We start from the raw sequence: 16,819 nt of genomic DNA on the forward strand, positions 1-16,819 counted from the left end.
TTTCGTATCCTCTCCCGTCTTTTCCCTTTTTATTTGTCTTATTTTATTGGTTTTAATCAGTGTTTATCTAACATTAATTCTAACATTAATTCTAATTTTAACTTAGTATTTATTAAAGATTTGTTTTCATCCATTTTACCAAATTTCACTTAATTTATTGCAGTAGTACTGTCTTACACCGGCACTATATGTGTCTCGCATATAGGTTGTCCCTACACGAGCTGTAACTTCTATGAGGTCTATATCACTTTCTTTATTACATGGTTTTGCAGACCATTCTTCCCATATATATATATCTTTTATTACATCCTATATTATTTGTACTTCCAATGGACACTATTATAGTAACGGGCGTATAGGGCGGGCCGGGCAGTTTGAGTGACACCTTGGGGGGTTAAATAGCGGGGCATTCTCAGGGATCAGTAACCCTGATGAAGAAGGACGCCGCTCCTTCGAAACGCGTCGGTTTGATTCCTGCGGTACCCCGTACTTTCTCCAAGCTCAGTGACGTCACACGCTGAGCCTTGTGCCAGCGAGCTCCTCCCTTGGTCAGCTCCCGCTCGTATCCAGGGACGCTACTGGCCGGAGTTGTCCCTGGCTCTGCGCAGCTCTCCCGCACGGCACCCTGCCCCTTCGTCCATCTGCCCGCACACCAGCCCGACAGGACACCACCTTCTACCGGACCCACCTCCATCATCATTTACCGGGTACTGGATCATAACGGTTAGTGCGGCATCTTTTTCACTGGCTCTCCAGGTACATCTCTGATGCTGGTTCAGGTCGCAGTTCTGACTAGTGGGTCGTGGTATTTGTACACATTTGGTGTCCTGTGTATTACTGGGCATTGAAGCAATCATCCCTCTGGGGATTTATCTACTGTGCATTATCTAAGCGTATATCTAGTGCATATTTCGAGTTGTTTTTGCAGCACTGTAGCGCGGATCCAGTTTTCTTTCACATTGTATTATTTTATTCAGTTTTCTATGATCTGTATGCTCATGTAGATGACTTAGGAGGGTTGATTCTACTGACAGATTAAAAAAAATCCTGAAGACCCTCGCACTACACTAAAGTCGGTGGAACCAGTCTAATGTGTATCAACAGGCGAGAACGTTAGATCTTCACATGACATGTTGCCAAAAGACTGATACTCACATGTTGCTGCCGCGGTGAGTATTTTTGCCACTCTGATACTCACATGTTGCTGCCGCGGTGAGTATTTTTGCCACTCTGATACTCACATGTTGCTGCCGCGGTGAGTATTTTTGCCACTCTGATACTCACATGTTGCTGCCGCGGTGAGTATTTTTGCCACTCTGATACTCACATGTTGCTGCCGCGGTGAGTATTTTTACCACTCTGATACTCACATGTTGCTGCTGCGGTGAGTATTATTGCCACTCTGATACTCACATGTTGCTGCCGCGGTGAGTATTATTGCCACTCTGATACTCACATGTTGCTGCCGCGGTGAGTATTATTGCCACTCTGACACTCACATGTTGCTGCCGCGGTGAGTATTTTTGCCACTCTGATACTCACATGTTGCTGCCGCGGTGAGTATTATTGCCACTCTGACACTCACATGTTGCTGCCGCGGTGAGTATTATTGCCACTCTGACACTCACATGTTCCTGCCGCGGTGAGTATTTTTGCCACTCTGACACTCACATGTTCCTGCCGCGGTGAGTATTTTTGCCACTCTGACACTCACATGTTCCTGCCGCGGTGAGTATTTTTGCCACTCTGACACTCACATGTTGCTGCCGCGGTGAGTATTTTTGGCACTCTGATACTCACATGTTGCTGTCGCGGTGAGTATTTTTGCCACTCTGACACAAGCATGTTGCTGCCGCGGTGAGTATTTTTGCCACTTCTGTACCAACCGCATCATTTGCTGCGATTTTCAAAAACTGTAGCAAAGACGTTGTGTTTGGGAGGGCGGATTAGCTGTACTCAGATCAAGCCTAGCAACAAACCATGGCCAAGCGACGACATGCCAGGAATGGTCAGACGAGTCAGGAGTCAAACTCAGGACATTGAGTGAAAAGCAAAACTTAAGTCATCAGCAGGAGCTACAGGTCCACAACTTTTTTTTTTTCCTGCAAGGCAAGGACATGTGACTAGTGAAGGACAGAATTGGCAATAACCTGCTATTATACATTATACGGATGCGACGTGCAGCACCAGAAAAACATTTCCATGTGATTTATGATATAAAATAAGATGTCACAAAGCTGTGGGAACCGAATATGCTCTGTGCTCGATACACAAACTGTTCTTTGATGAGGGAGTGGGAGTTGCAGATAAGGGCTGGCATGGGACCCAGGATTGTAATGTTACTGCCAGATATAAAGAAAGGTAAGACTCTGTGATAAGAGGAATGGAAGGAATCTTGGGCAGTAATGTCTCATACATAGAAGACGTTATCTCTGGTAAGCGAGAAAAGTAAATTGGGAAAATATATACATGTCAGGCTATGTGCATGGGTATGAATAATGCCACAAGTTAGATGGGGCTCAGTGGTTAGCACAGTTTTATGAGCACTCTTCCTGGATTTCTCCTTTCATACTGATCAAAAGCAACATCATCATGGAGTTTGTTTGAGTTTCCTGTTTCCTCCTACACCCCGAAAGCAAACTCAAAGGGGGTTTAGCTTCCTAAAAAATGACCTCACTGTGTGTATGTGAATACGGATATTGCTTATCTGTATTTATCTATAAATCTAATAGGGGGCTACATTGACCTCTCAATGGCAGCATTGGATAGCTGAGATTTGATTTCCCTTTTAATGGGGCTGCACTAAAGGAACGCTAGGATGCAAGCTTAGAGGGAAAGTGGATGTAAATCCGTTCTTCCAATGGTCCAACATGTGATAGGACACCAAGAGAGTTTAGATCCGTTTTTTATTTGTCTACGCGTTTCAAAGTATTCTTGCTTCTTCATCAGAACAAACCACAATGAAGAACACTAAGTACAGAAAGTGCACAAAAACTTGAAGGGAACCTGACTGCTGACACATGTACGGGCCTCAGGTATCAGGAACGGGCTGTATGAGTGCAGCCAGGTATGCTTGACTCTGAGCACTGCAATTTTTCAGAGAAAAACATACTTTAAAAGCAACCGGGGACTAGTCAGACAGGCGGGTCCCCGACTGCTTCTCCCCGCCCTCTGCTAATGACTGACAGGTCTCGCCCAACACACACCTGCAGGGAGAGACTATCAGATTCCCAGGCGGATGAAATTGTTAAGCAAGTGTGTCTGATACTTACTGCTCAAGGGTCAGGCAGCATGTATTAGCTGTCAGGTTCACTTTAAAAACATATGCCGGTAATTTCTCCCTTATTCTCCTTTTTTCCCTTGTTCATATTTTGTCTTATAGTACAAATAAAGATGACCCATAGCTCAGCCATTTCTGTCCTCCTCTTCTCTGTCTTGTGTGTGGCTTTAAGACAACTGTCTGCAGCAGTAACCTCCACTCTCTGCAGTGGAGCAAAAGATCTTCAAGCTCCAATTTCATTGATTTAATTTCTAAAGGAGGTGAGGAAAAAGGCAAGATGTAATTTAGGAGATTAACCCCATTGTTCTCTGTAAGATTTGCAGAAGACTGACTTAAGAAAATGCTGAGGGCAACCAAATTCTTGCTTATCTAAAAAAGTGTTTTAGTTTATTGCTCCTTTTAATGAAACAGGTTTTTGCCGTGTGAACTGAGAACAGCATAATGTAGGGGCAGATACCATGTCACTTACTGGGCTGTGTTTTGCAGTTTCAAAAAATGTATTGTTTTATTAGCAGAAGATTATTACTAGAGGACTAGATGTCTCGTGTCTCCTGGTCCATCCACACCCCCACCGCTGATTGGCAGATTTCTACCAATCAGGGGTGTGGGCGGGGTTATGCACAGCTCAGCATTCAAGCTCTGCTAGATCTACAGCAGAGAAAACTGTGATTCTATAACAACTGCTGCGCCCAGTAAACTAAGTGATACATCACTGGAATCGGGGTTTCTGACCCTACAACGTCCTGCTGTCAGATTTCATAGAAAAAACATGCTGACAAAGATTCCCTTTAATAATAAGTGTCCCCTGCAGTGCAGGATTTTTTGCCACCCTAATCCTCTAAAATAATTAATTTCTTTCTGAACCATGAGCCATCCATCAAACCCTAGGACATTACAATTCATTTTGGACCTATATTTGCATATTCTGTTCCTTAGTTACATTAGAAATCGCCCATGTCTATTTGTCTGTACCTGTCCCATTTTGATAGGTTAAAGGGAAGGTGCCACCAGTTTTTTTGTAGTTTGTTTTTTTGTGAAATTAAGCTTAAAATAGTAAATAAAATGTATTAATGCAATGTTTGCACTGTTTGCAAACATTTCTATATGAAAAATATTATATATTTTCTTACAAATATATATATTGACCACTAGGGGGACATTTTCCGTTTTAGACCTCAAGCAGCTATAGTAAGACTTACCAGCTTTACTGTTAGCTGGAAAATTGGGGCAGTAACTGCTGACATCAGCATTTCCCTCCCCTTTTGGGTGGTCTAATATCCCTAGGGCAGAATGAAGAGCAGCATCACAGGGCAGAGCCATTTTGTGTGTGACTGCCCTGTGATCTGCTATCACCAGCAGTTAGTGCATCAGAAGCACAGTTACAGAGTTTATGTGATGTGTATGGAGCAGCATTGTCTGTGCAGAGGTGTCTGTGACTCATCCCTCAGTAAGATAAGAAGGAGCTCCAAGTCTGCAGTGAATGGCCAGGCATTGTGGCGGGAGGGGAGAGATACATTGTATGGCAGAGAGAGGTGTCAGGTGTCACCTCTCTGCAGGCTGGGAATGCAGCTTACCAGAGATCACCAGGACTGTGTGTGAGGGGGGAGGCGGAGACACAGCAGGAGAAGCACACAGGGCAGCATGTGAGGGGCAGAGGATGTCTGCCCAGTGCCTGGAGTACAGAGGGGCAGTGCACATTTCTCTTGTGATAGAGAGTAAGTGGAGCTCGGCAGAGAGCACTGGGCTATAATAAAATGGCTGCTAGTCACACCTACAGCAGTGAATTGTGCAGCCCACAGAGGCGTGCCCAGCTCACTGCTAAAGCAGCTACAATGTTATAGATAGGGTCCGCGCCGGTCTATTATCTCCTATGTCCATGGGGTGCCGTAAAATGACACTATTAGTGTCGTGAACTGCTGTGAAACCAAGATGTCAGCCCCCAGTTCCTTCTTTAAACTCATATAACAGACGAAATCTGTTTCACATGCATTTAAAACTTGGTTATAGCAGCATGTTATGCTACATTACAGTGATTTATTAATGATCTACAAACGCAGTACCTTACCTTTAAAACCCCAAAGTGAAATCCTTGTAGAAAGACTCTTGGATCCGATAATCATGCATTCAGTCCACATCTCTTCTGCCGCTTCCAATCGTACAGAACCAACAACAGAACAGAAAAGACATACACATGAGCTACAGCTAACCATGCAAATGAGAAAATCAACAGCAAATAATATCTGACAAACACTGAATAGAATACGGGAAACTTCCAAGGAGCAGACATGGAGACTGTGGAATGATATCAGCAGAACAAATTGACAGTAATACACGAGAGCACGGAGCAGCCGCATTAATAAAACATAGACTAAGGGGAAGAAGGAAACACCTTGTTAACACACCGCAGGTGACAGCGTGTAGGAATCTGGATCAAGCAGTTTTATAAATGTATTCTTTCACCGCGCAGTCTTAAATTTCTGTTCCATGTATTATACATGTTAGATACTCATCAAGGGAAAAGGGTCATGTGCATTTCAAGTTTTCCTAAGAATGACAACAAGCTGCTTCATTACTTGAAGGTAAATGCGCCACCAGAGTATTATTTTATATTATACTTACTGTGCAATCAAGGTAACAAGCAGAAGCCAATGATTCAGAATTAAAGGGTTTGTTCCATGACCACTTTTCAGGGGCGCACCACTAACCGGCCTCCTGGAGTCGTGCTTGGTGGAGGCAGTGCTTCTGCTTGATTGACAGTTCAGGGCAGCTGCATCATCGCGACTGATTCTGCTGTGTTGGGTAGCTTTGTCTCTACAGCATCGGATGAGCACAACAGCACGAAAGCTAGGTGGGCGCAGTACAGATCCGGCTAGCTTCAGATCAGCACTTACAAGCTTTATTGGACAGATCCTTAAAGGGAATCTGTCAGTAGGATCAGCCCTCCTAAGCCATCTGTACGGGTATGTAGGTCATAGAACGTTGAATAAAATGATACTGATGCTCCTGGATTTGAGCCCTTGAACCTGTGTCGGCTTCTCTGTCAGTCGAGCCACAGCAGACACAACTTTTCTCTTGGTATTTAGGTTCTGTTATTCTGACTACAGTCTGTTTAGCATCATACAAGTGTTTTCATTTGTCTGCCCTATCACCTTTCGGGTGCGTCTTTACTTTCTTTCCCCCTGCTGGTGATAGTTTCTTTTGGATGTTCAGCCATGCTGCTGTAGTTTAATGCCCATCAGTGAAATTCCAGCTGAGGTTTATCTATTTGCTGTTTCTGTTCTGTACTCTGAACCTAGCTTCTGTTTCTTTTTAGTAAGTAGACACATTATCTAACAGTACGTTCTTTATACTTTATTTTGTTGTTTATTTTACTCACTCTGGGATCTTTCCTTTTTCATCACACTTTTCCTTTTGTAGGTAATTCACACTTTGCTCTGCCCTCCGGTTCTTTAAGAGGAACATGAAGCACTCAACAGCCTTTCAGGCACCATAGGTCTGAGTTGCTATCTTTTAATATGGGGTTAGGGCTATCTCTGCTCACACAGTAACCTGTAGGGACTGCAGGGTCAGGATGATCTCTAGTCTGTACAGGAACAGGCAGGGTCCAGTTTTTAGCTTTACCTATTATCCCAAGTGAGTTGCTACTCTAACATAACAGTCTTTTTACAAAGAAAGCCACATTTTTCTTATTATTTAAATGAGCTGTTTAGATCTATGGGCCGGACGTAGATCTCTCTAGAGAATCTCCCTCCAGAGCTTATTTTAAGTGATAGGGGGTGTTACTAGTGGACAGCTTTTTTCCCCTCAGCTGTCAATCCAGCAATTATCCAAAATTACTCATTCCTTTCTGATCTCTTTTTCTTGGCTCAGTATCAATACATCAGAAATGCCAACTCAGCCAATCAGTGACCCGACTCATCCTGAGATAGCACATTTCCAGTGTGTTCAGATGGAACCCGGAAGCGGAGATCCAAGTAAGGATCAGAGCCTTAGGGCATGAGCTGAGCTGTGGGGAATCCGTGGGCGCGGGCATCAATTCATTTTTAATTTTACACCTCTCAAAGCCCTTTTCTAAATATTTTGTATGGGCCCCTTTTAAATGCTCCTTTTCTTAAAAACAAAACTTAGGCCTCATTTAGTCATCTGTTATTTTAATCGTCCTCAAAAAACACGAAGCAGACCATTAGTCATTACATGTCTCGCACTGGTAATGTCCCCTTTCATTTAAAATAAGCTTTGGTGGCACATTTTTAGGGAGATCTATGTCCGGCCCATAGATCTTAACAGCTCATTTACATATTAAGAAAAATGTGGATCACATCATTGGATCTCAGATATCCAGGTATCATTTTATGGAGTTTTCTATGACCATATGTCCATATGGACGGCTTAAGAGGGTAGATCCCACTGACAGATCCTCTTTAAGGTCATTTCATCATATCTCGCAGATGGAAGCGTTTTTTTTTAGGGAATAAGCCAACATGGCCAGTTAAGTCAGAAGTGTCAGTATCAGGTATTTAGAGCATTCAACCAGAAATGGTGGCATTAAATTCTAGGCGTGTATCTGTAGGGAGCAGAAGTGCTGCCTGTTGTGATGGCAGAAGAGCCCACAGCTCCGTGAAAAGTTCGGAGGAAGAATTGGGATACATTTTCCTATGTAGCTCACTGAAGATAGACAAGTAAAAGGATGCACAGTTTCGGGATAGTTTTCTCTAATTGTCTGGAGGGAGTAAATTGATTTTGAGGTTTTGTTGATAAAGTGACCAGTAGAGCAAAGACCCAGTCTGTACCATTTTTAACATCAACATCCGGTTGGGAAGTGTGAGAAACCGTCCTTTCAAGAGTATCAATTTACTTTTTATTTTCCTCTCTCAGCCCAGTAATGAAGGGTTGTCTAGTAGTGGACAAACCCCTTTAATAAGCAGATTGTCAGCTTTTGGAGTGATTTATCCAATTTTGAAATATTAACCCCTTAATGGCAGACAATACATCTTTTAACTGACCTGAGATATAAGAGAATAGCCTCCCCATAAATGTGACAATCCCGCAGCTGTCGGCTGTACACTATAGCTGACAACTTGCTGCATCAGCTACAATCAGTGTTTGTACCGTCCAAATCTGTTTAACCTCTTAGATGCTGCTGTCAATAGTGACTACATCATTATAAATGGTTAACAGACTGTGGGGGCTTCCTCTTTATCCCAAGTGGTGCCCTCAGACCATGGTTGTGTGGCCCTGATGTTTGCCATGGCAATTCATGACCAAATAGCGGCCTTACAATCTGCCGGCTGTTGTAACCTGTTCAGAAGTTAGAGGCATTTAGGTGGTAAAAATACACTTTTTCATTTCTGTCATGCCAACAGTGCAGATGTAAAGCAGACATGCGGGAAATGTTATTTATTAATGTTTTGCTGTGGTATGACTATCTAGCTTAAAGGGATAATCATTCAAAATTTGAAAATTGCTATTTTTTTATAATTTTTCTCAAATTTGGATATTTTTTATAAATAAGTACAAAACATAATCGACCTAAACTTACTATTATCATAAAGTATAATGTGTCACGAAATAAACAATCTCAAAATCACTGGGATTTGTTGAAGCGTTCCAGAGTTATTACCAAATAAAGTGACACTGGTCAGATTTAAAAAATTTGGCTCCGTCACTAAGGGGTTAAAAGGTTTTTCCAGACAATCAAATTTTATTTTGAAAATGGCTTAGACTGGTATTCTAAAATAAGAAAAGAACTGATCCTCTCCCTTACCGACTCCCTGTAGCTCTTATTCCGATAATTATTCATTCCTTTCTGATTTCTACTTTCTGGCTCTGTATCAACACATCAGAAATGCCAACTCAGACAATCAATGGCTGAACAGTGATCCTGATCTAGTGATCATCCTGAGATTGGACATTTCCAGTGTGTGCAGTCGGAACCAGGAAACCGAGATCCAGGTAAGGATTAGAGCATGAACTGCGGGGAATCCGTGAGCGCGGCCATCAATTAATTTTTAATTTTATACCAATCTGAGCCCTTTCCAAAATATTTTGTATTGGTTGGACAACCCCTTTAAATGCTTTTTATCTTGAAAACAGAACTTAGGCCCCATTCATATGTCCGTCATTTTTATCGCCCCCAAATAACACGGACATGTAAACAGTCACAGACTATAATGTGTACGTATTCCATCCATGAAAAACACTGCACTGCCTAAAGAGTTTTCTTTCTTTGAAAGTTATCGAAAAATGTTTACTATTACTTCCAATGGGAAAAGTATTCTATATACGTTCTAAATGTATCTGATACGAAGACCAATCATACACTAAAAACAAGAGAAGCTATATAGACAGATAAAAAGGATTGTGGAAGTTAACTTGCTTAACCTCGGCTTTCCCAGAGGAGCCTCTAAGCTACACTCTTCCATGCAGCGACGCTCCTGCCGGCAGTCAAGGGCTTAATTTTTCACTTGCCATTAAGTGATAAAACTTTCTGTTTGGAAGCAGAACAGCAATTATCCGAGGAGCGAGATGAGTATAAAGCATGCACAGTACATCCCATCTGGCAGCTGAGGGACGATCTGAAACACCGGATTTGTCAATTACAACATCACTCTTTTCTCCAGTCCCAAATGGAAAATGACTTTGATCCGGTGAATATTATGAAGGAGGTTAGTGTCTTACCTTTGTTACATCAAATTCCTTATTCTCTTATTGCTTTGCATTTGCATGGTTTGAGTCTGAATATTTCTTGTTATCTTATTCTATTTTTATTTATTATGCTCTTGATTAATCACATTGATCCTATGAATAATGATACCCCAGAATACCGTGATTTCAGACTTCTCTGTTTTTTTCGCAGTTGATCATTTTTCACTCTTCAGCTCATCCAAACATCATTATCTCTATTGTTATTTTATTTTATTTTTTTACTAGAGCTGTGTTAACACTAGCTTCACGGGTTCTGTTATTGCTGAGACATTACAATTAAATGACGTTTCCAGGGATCTAATATCGATGACATAGGTCATGATAATCAGATTGATGAGGGGCTGACCCACAGCACATCTTCCAATTGCCTGTTATTAGGGATTTAAACATTGAATGCAGCCAATCAGCGCAGCCCTGTTCAAAGTGTAGCAGCCGCTACCGAGATCTGTAGATCAGCTTCTGTTCAGCATGTAGGATCCGCTACCGGGATCTGTACATCAGCTTCTGTTCAACATGTAGCAGCCGCTACCGAGATCTGTAGATCAGCTTCATTTCAACATATAGCAGCCGCTACCGAGATCTGTAGATCATCTTCAGTTCAACATGTAGCTGCCACTACCAAGATCTGTAGATCAGCCTCAGTTCAACATGTAGCAGCCGCTACCAAGATCTGTAGATCATCTTCAGTTCAACATGTAGCAGCCACTATCAAGATCTGTAGATCAGCCTCAGTTCAACATGTAGCAGCCGCTACCGAGATCTGTAGATCAGCTTCAGTTCAATATGTAGCAGCCGCTACCGAGATCTGTAGATCAGCTCCTGTTCAGCATGTAGCAGCCGCTACCGAGATCTGTAGATCAGCTCCTGTTCAGCATGTAGCAGCTGCTACTTAGATCTGAAAATCAGCTTCAGTTCAACATGTAGCAGCCGCTACCAAGATCTGTGGATCAGCTTCAGTTCAACATGTAGCAGCCGCTAATGAGATCTGTAGATCAGCTTCAGTTCAACATGTAGCAGCCACTACCAAGATCTGTAGATCAGCTTCAGTTCAACATGTAGAAGCCACTACCAAGATCTGTAGATCAGCTTCAGTTCAACATGTAGCAGCCGCTACCGAGATCTGTAGATCAGCTTCAGTTCAACATGTAGCAGCCGCTACCGAGATCAGTGGATCAGCTTCAGTTCAACATGTAGCAGCCGCTACCGAGATCTGTAGATCATCTTCAGTTCAACATGTAGCAGCCACTACCTAGATCTGTAGATCAGCTTCAGTTCAACATGTAGCAACCGCTACCGAGATCTGTGGATCAGCTTCAGTTCAACATGTAGCAGCCGCTACCGAGATCTGTAGATCAGCTCCTGTTCAACATGTAGAAGCCACTACCAAGATCTATAGATCTGCTTCAGTTCAACATGTAGCAGCCGCTACCGAGATCTGTAGATCAGCTTCAGTTCAACATGTAGCAGCCGCTACCGAGATCTGTAGATCAGCTCCTGTTCAACATGTAGAAGCCACTACCAAGATCTATAGATCTGCTTCAGTTCAGCATGTAGCAGCCGCTACCGAGATCTGTAGATCAGCTTCAGTTCAACATCCGTTGCTGACTGACTTTTATTTATTTCATGTCTTAATGTTGTTGACTGCACCCCCTCTCACTAAAAACCCAATGACTTTTTTCACGAGAGAGATGGAAAAGTGGTGAAAATGGATTAATAGATTCCCCTTTATGTTATATGTTTTGCATGTTATACTTCTTTTATTCACGTAACTTACATAATTTACCGTACTCTATCACTCCCAAGTGAATACAATTCCTAAGATTGTGACAGATGTTCTATAAAGGAAAATGTAATCTTTAAACAGAAAGAAGTAGGTAATTTGCAGTGTGAGAATATGACATGTTGTAATGTGTAGATTTTATTTCAAATTAAATATGTAACTGTGAAATCCCTGCAAATTTGTAGTGCGAGATACAATATTAAAAAAAGATAATCCAATATACTAAACTAAGAAGTAAAGGGTTAAACAATTATTGGTCATTGGATTTAGCTTTTTCTTCATGATCCTGAAAAAGATAGTCTTAGGGCTCGTGTACACGACAGATTATATCGGACGAGTTCTGTCTTTGATTTTCATGGATTGCGCCAGTACCCATGTTATTCTATGGAGCTGTGCACGTCAGAAAAAATCGGTGACACGTCTGATTTTGATCCGAATGTTGGATCAAAATCGGCAGTGCAAGTCCGTTGGTCCTTGGAAAACATCAGATCAGACTTAGATGACATTCGAGTACGGTCCGATGTTCATGGACTAGCAGAATCGAGAAGGTGGGAAAACCATTTTTTTTATCTCTCCACCTATAAGAACTGATCCCACTATGATCAAAGCCTCATCAGGATAATCGGACCATTTTTTGTGTGCACCTACCCTCCGTACGAATGAATACTGCGTTGGGATTTCCGTTGGAATTTTGTTTTTTTCTGGCAAACCACTGACGGAGCCATTCACTTTTGTAAGGCTGACCTTCGTACTGGCAATGATCGTCTTTTCCAGACATGTACTAAAGGGTGGTCACAACGTTTTTTAGTCTTGTCTGAGTAAGATGAACACTGAAAAATGGACTCTTTCGACTTCATAAAAGTGACTACGGTGCTCAGCAGAGTGCACTGTATAGGTGTGAACCTTTCTTTAATATGCTGATGATCCATTTTTCGTTGGTGGGTCAGGGCTTGGTAATCTTTTCCCTACGGCAGACCAGTAGGAGGTGGGAGGCTGGAGTTGGAGCCAGTTGTCTTAGAGCCAGACACAGAACAGGAAGGAGGAAGTGGAACTTCATGTCATCGGACATGATATTAGTATCAGTAATAATATTAATTTACTCACAGAATATGTCTAATATCTTAGCAGAGCCCTGAATATAGCAATAGTGGTCCATAATGTCCGAGTCATGCTCTGATTATGGATCATAGCCAGTTTAGGTCAATCATTGGCACCATATGTGATCGAACAATCATTAGCGCGTTTCTTCGCTCATTTGTTGTTTGATTAGCGGACATGATCACCAAGACCAATGGTTGGGAAAAGTCATTGCTCAATCAACCCATAGAGGTGGGCTTAGGTTTCTACACGTGTACATGATATAATGGTATAGAATGAATTTTACAGTAATGAGAGAATATTCAGTGGTTATTTGAGCAAACGTAAATGATACTTCTCGTTCGGTTTCTTCATATTGTTAGTAGCAGTGACGGAGTCTGTTTTTTGGTAGTCGCCGTATTTCCCATTTCCATGTGGCGGATCTATAATTACTGCTGACGGCATCATTCCGAATGTCAATGCTTTCCCCTTTGATATATATTTATAGGTTGAATCTGTTAAGAGTCAACAAAAAGCGATAATTGAGAAACTCATTCAGGAGCAGCGGGCCCTAGAGAATGAACTTTTAGTACGTGACCTTCAGGTAACTGAATGCTCATTATAGTCTGCGATAGCGCGCACAGAAAATGCCGGATAGTTCAGCTGTAAAACCATTTTCTTGCAGGAATGTGTTGATACAGAAGAAAAAACACTTGAGTTCGGTGAAGTGCCTGCAGTTCTCCTGGAGCTATATTGTCCATATCCAGAGCTGAAGACCTCAATTTTGACTGATTACCAGCAGCTTGTTGGTGTATACCAGTCCAGGATGGAGGAACTTAATCGTCAGCACAAAGACATAGACAGGTGGGATGTGGTGGCCTATGTCTTCTTACCAACTAATATCTACTCCCAAGACTTGTGCAGCAGACATCACACAATGTTTCTTGTTATTCACCTTCTCGCCTTGCTTTTCCTAAACCTACATCATTTGTTGGGCTGCCGTCTGTCCTCCTTTCAGGCTTCATTTTGCTTATAGTTTTCCCCATGAATTGATAGTTTATGTAAAAATAAGAAAGTTTGTAATATATCTTGTTGGAAAAATCAGCTTCTTTCTCCTCCTGGACTGAACATTCATTCTCAAATTTCTCTTAAAGGGGTTCTCCGGCAGTAGGCAAACTTGTGAATCCTCACATTGTGCTCAATGCGCGCTATGAGGATTCTCTGGTGCTGGCACCACGGGCCATGGGTGCGTGACTGCAAGTATATGATTTGCAGACATGCAGTCACGTGCCAACTAGACGTGCTCAGCTTCCAGCATACTTCCAGCCACATTACAACTAGACGTGTCAAGCGTTGCTCAATTCTGGATAGAAACATCTAGTCATAATATGACCAGAAGTACGCAAATTGCATAGTTGTGGTCACGTGATTCCCCCCCGCCGGCACCGGAGAATCCTCACAGTGCACAGTGTGCGTGCTGTTTGTTTCTCTGCACAATGGTCCTCTGTCACATGGCTGCTCAGGAAGCTGCTGCTTTGTTAATTCTGCATTTCCCTGCACAACTGGGTGTTCAGAAGTGACGCTGGACGAAGTACAATGAGAAGATGATGTGGCGCTAGACTAACACTAGAAGTCAGACTCACTCAGAACTCATCATTCATTCTGACAAAGTAATAAAATCTGTCTTGCTAAAAATGCGATGGACTGCCAGTTCACTGAGGGAACAGATTACAGCTTCCTTTTAAAGTCTATAGAAAGGGAAGGGGTAATGGGAAGGAGAAACCAAGTGTGGGAGAGAGGTATAGAGATGGTGTGGCTTTCTAGTAAATGTTATCATACTCCAGTGCTGGATCCACAGCTATACTGCTCAGTACTGGTATATAATGTTCTTCGTACTGTTTCTTCTGAACGTTTCCTACATAGAGACAGGAGAGCAGGAATCCCTCATGTCTCCGTGTATGGGATACATCATAGCAGTCAGTTTTCACCAGTTAGCTAAGGGACATAGTGGAACACGAGTTCGAGCCTGTGATGGGGAAAACTGGTGAAAAATGCAGGATACAGTCATATAATGGCCAGATATGTTGTTATTCCTCGTGCACAAACATGACAGCTTATTCTGAAGTCACCTGAAACGAAAAGTACACTTTAACTTCCCTTCTGCAGAATTGTCCTCATAGCGCATCATCATAATGTAATCTGAGCTTATCTTCTCTGTCTTCAGTGTTTTGTGCCTGTGAATAATACACATGTGGAAATACAGGTGTAAAGTCAACCTGTCACCTGGAAAGCACTACGTACCTGCAGTTATAGGGTTATCTGCAGACAGGCAGCATTACAATGCTGCCTGGCCGCCTTACTGTAAATGCGGCTCCCAGGAGAAAGCTAACTTATTTCCTCCTGGGAGCCGTCGGGTTCGGTCATAAGGGCGTGCACAGAGCAGCTACAGTCACCGCTCGCTATGCTGTGAGTGGCAGATGTAAGCACAGCTCTGCACATTGATTGACAGCTTGCGGTGCCGCATATCTGTGCAGAGTGAGCTGTCAATCAAAGTGGAGGGGCGTGCTTACACCCATCACTATCAGTGGTGGAGCTTGCTTACAGCGATCACTATCAGTGGTGGGGCGTGCTTACAGCCGTCACTATCAGTGGTGGGGCGTGCTTACAGCCGTCACTATCAGTGGTGGGGCGTGCTTACAGCCGTCACTATCAGTGGTGGGGCGTGCTTACACCCGTCACTATCAGTGGTGGGGCGTGCTTACACCCGTCACTATCAGTGGTGGGGTGTGCTTACACCCGTCACTATCAGTGGTGGGGCGTGCTTACAGCCGTCACTATCAGTGGAGGGGCGTGCTTACACCCGTCACTATCAGTGGTGGAGCTTGCTTACAGCGATCACTATCAGTGGTGGGGCGTGCTTACACCCGTCACTATCAGTGGTGGGGTGTGCTTACACCCGTCACTATCAGTGGAGGGGCGTGCTTACACCCATCACTATCAGTGGTGGAGCTTGCTTACAGCGATCACTATCAGTGGTGGGGCGTGCTTACACCCGTCACTATCAGTGGTGGGGTGTGCTTACACCCGTCACTATCAGTGGTGGGGCATGCTTACACCCGTCACTATCAGTGGTGGGGTGTGCTTACACCCGTCACTATCAGTGGTGGGGTGTGCTTACAGCCGTCACTATCAGTGGTGGAGCTTGCTTACAGCCGTCACTATCAGTGGTGGGGTGTGCTTACACCCGTTACTATCAGTGGTGGGGTGTGCTTACACCCGTCACTATCAGTGGTGGGGTGTGCTTACACCCGTCACTATCAGTGGTGGGGCGTGCTTACACCCGTCACTATCAGTGGTGGAGCTTGCTTACAGCTATCACTATCAGTGGTGGGGCATGCTTACACCCGTCACTATCAGTGGTGGGGTGTGCTTACACCCGTCACTATCAGTGGTGGGGTGTGCTTACACCCGTCACTATCAGTGGTGGAGCTTGCTTACACCCGTCACTATCAGTGGTGGGGCGAGCTTACAGCCGTCACTATCAGTGGTGGGGCATGCTTACACCCGTCACTATCAGTGGTGGGGCGTGCTTACAGCCGTCACTATCAGTGGTGGGGCGTGCTTACAGCCGTCACTATCAGTGGTGGGGCGTGCTTACAGCCGTCACTATCAGTGGTGGGGCGTGCTTACAGCCGTCACTATCAGTGGTGGGGCGTGCTTACACCCGTCACTATCAGTGGTGGGGCGTGCTTACACCCATCACTATCAGTGGTGGGGCGTGCTTACAGCCGTCACTATCAGTGGTGGGGTGTGCTTACACCCGTCACTATCAGTGGTGGGGCGAGCTTACAGCCGTCACTATCAGTGGTGGGGCATGCTTACACCCGTCACTATCAGTGGTGGGGCGTGCTTACAGCCGTCACTATCAGTGGTGGGGCGAGCTTACAGCCGTCACTATCAGTGGTGGGGCATGCTTA

At 43.7% G+C, this 16,819-nt stretch overlaps 1 protein-coding gene across 6 annotated transcripts in view; it reads left to right on the forward strand.

Moving 5' to 3' along the window:
* The window catches only part of CCDC148 (coiled-coil domain containing 148), a 198,209-nt gene that overhangs the window by 118,123 nt on the left and 63,267 nt on the right, over positions 1-16,819 (forward strand). For all 6 annotated transcript variants that reach the window (XR_013217805.1, XM_077272911.1, XM_077272915.1 and 3 more), the window contains 3 exons: positions 9,782-9,945; positions 13,351-13,446; positions 13,528-13,706. Coding sequence is in view for 5 of the 6 variants with exons in the window: in XM_077272911.1 (XP_077129026.1) it covers positions 9,782-9,945; positions 13,351-13,446; positions 13,528-13,706 (439 nt within the window). In the remaining variant the exon portion in view is untranslated. The remainder of the gene's footprint in view (positions 1-9,781; positions 9,946-13,350; positions 13,447-13,527; positions 13,707-16,819) is intronic.

The sequence above is a fragment of the Ranitomeya variabilis genome, chromosome 7 (assembly GCF_051348905.1).
Source record: "Ranitomeya variabilis isolate aRanVar5 chromosome 7, aRanVar5.hap1, whole genome shotgun sequence".
In the NCBI taxonomy this organism is placed as follows: Eukaryota; Metazoa; Chordata; class Amphibia; order Anura; family Dendrobatidae; genus Ranitomeya; species Ranitomeya variabilis.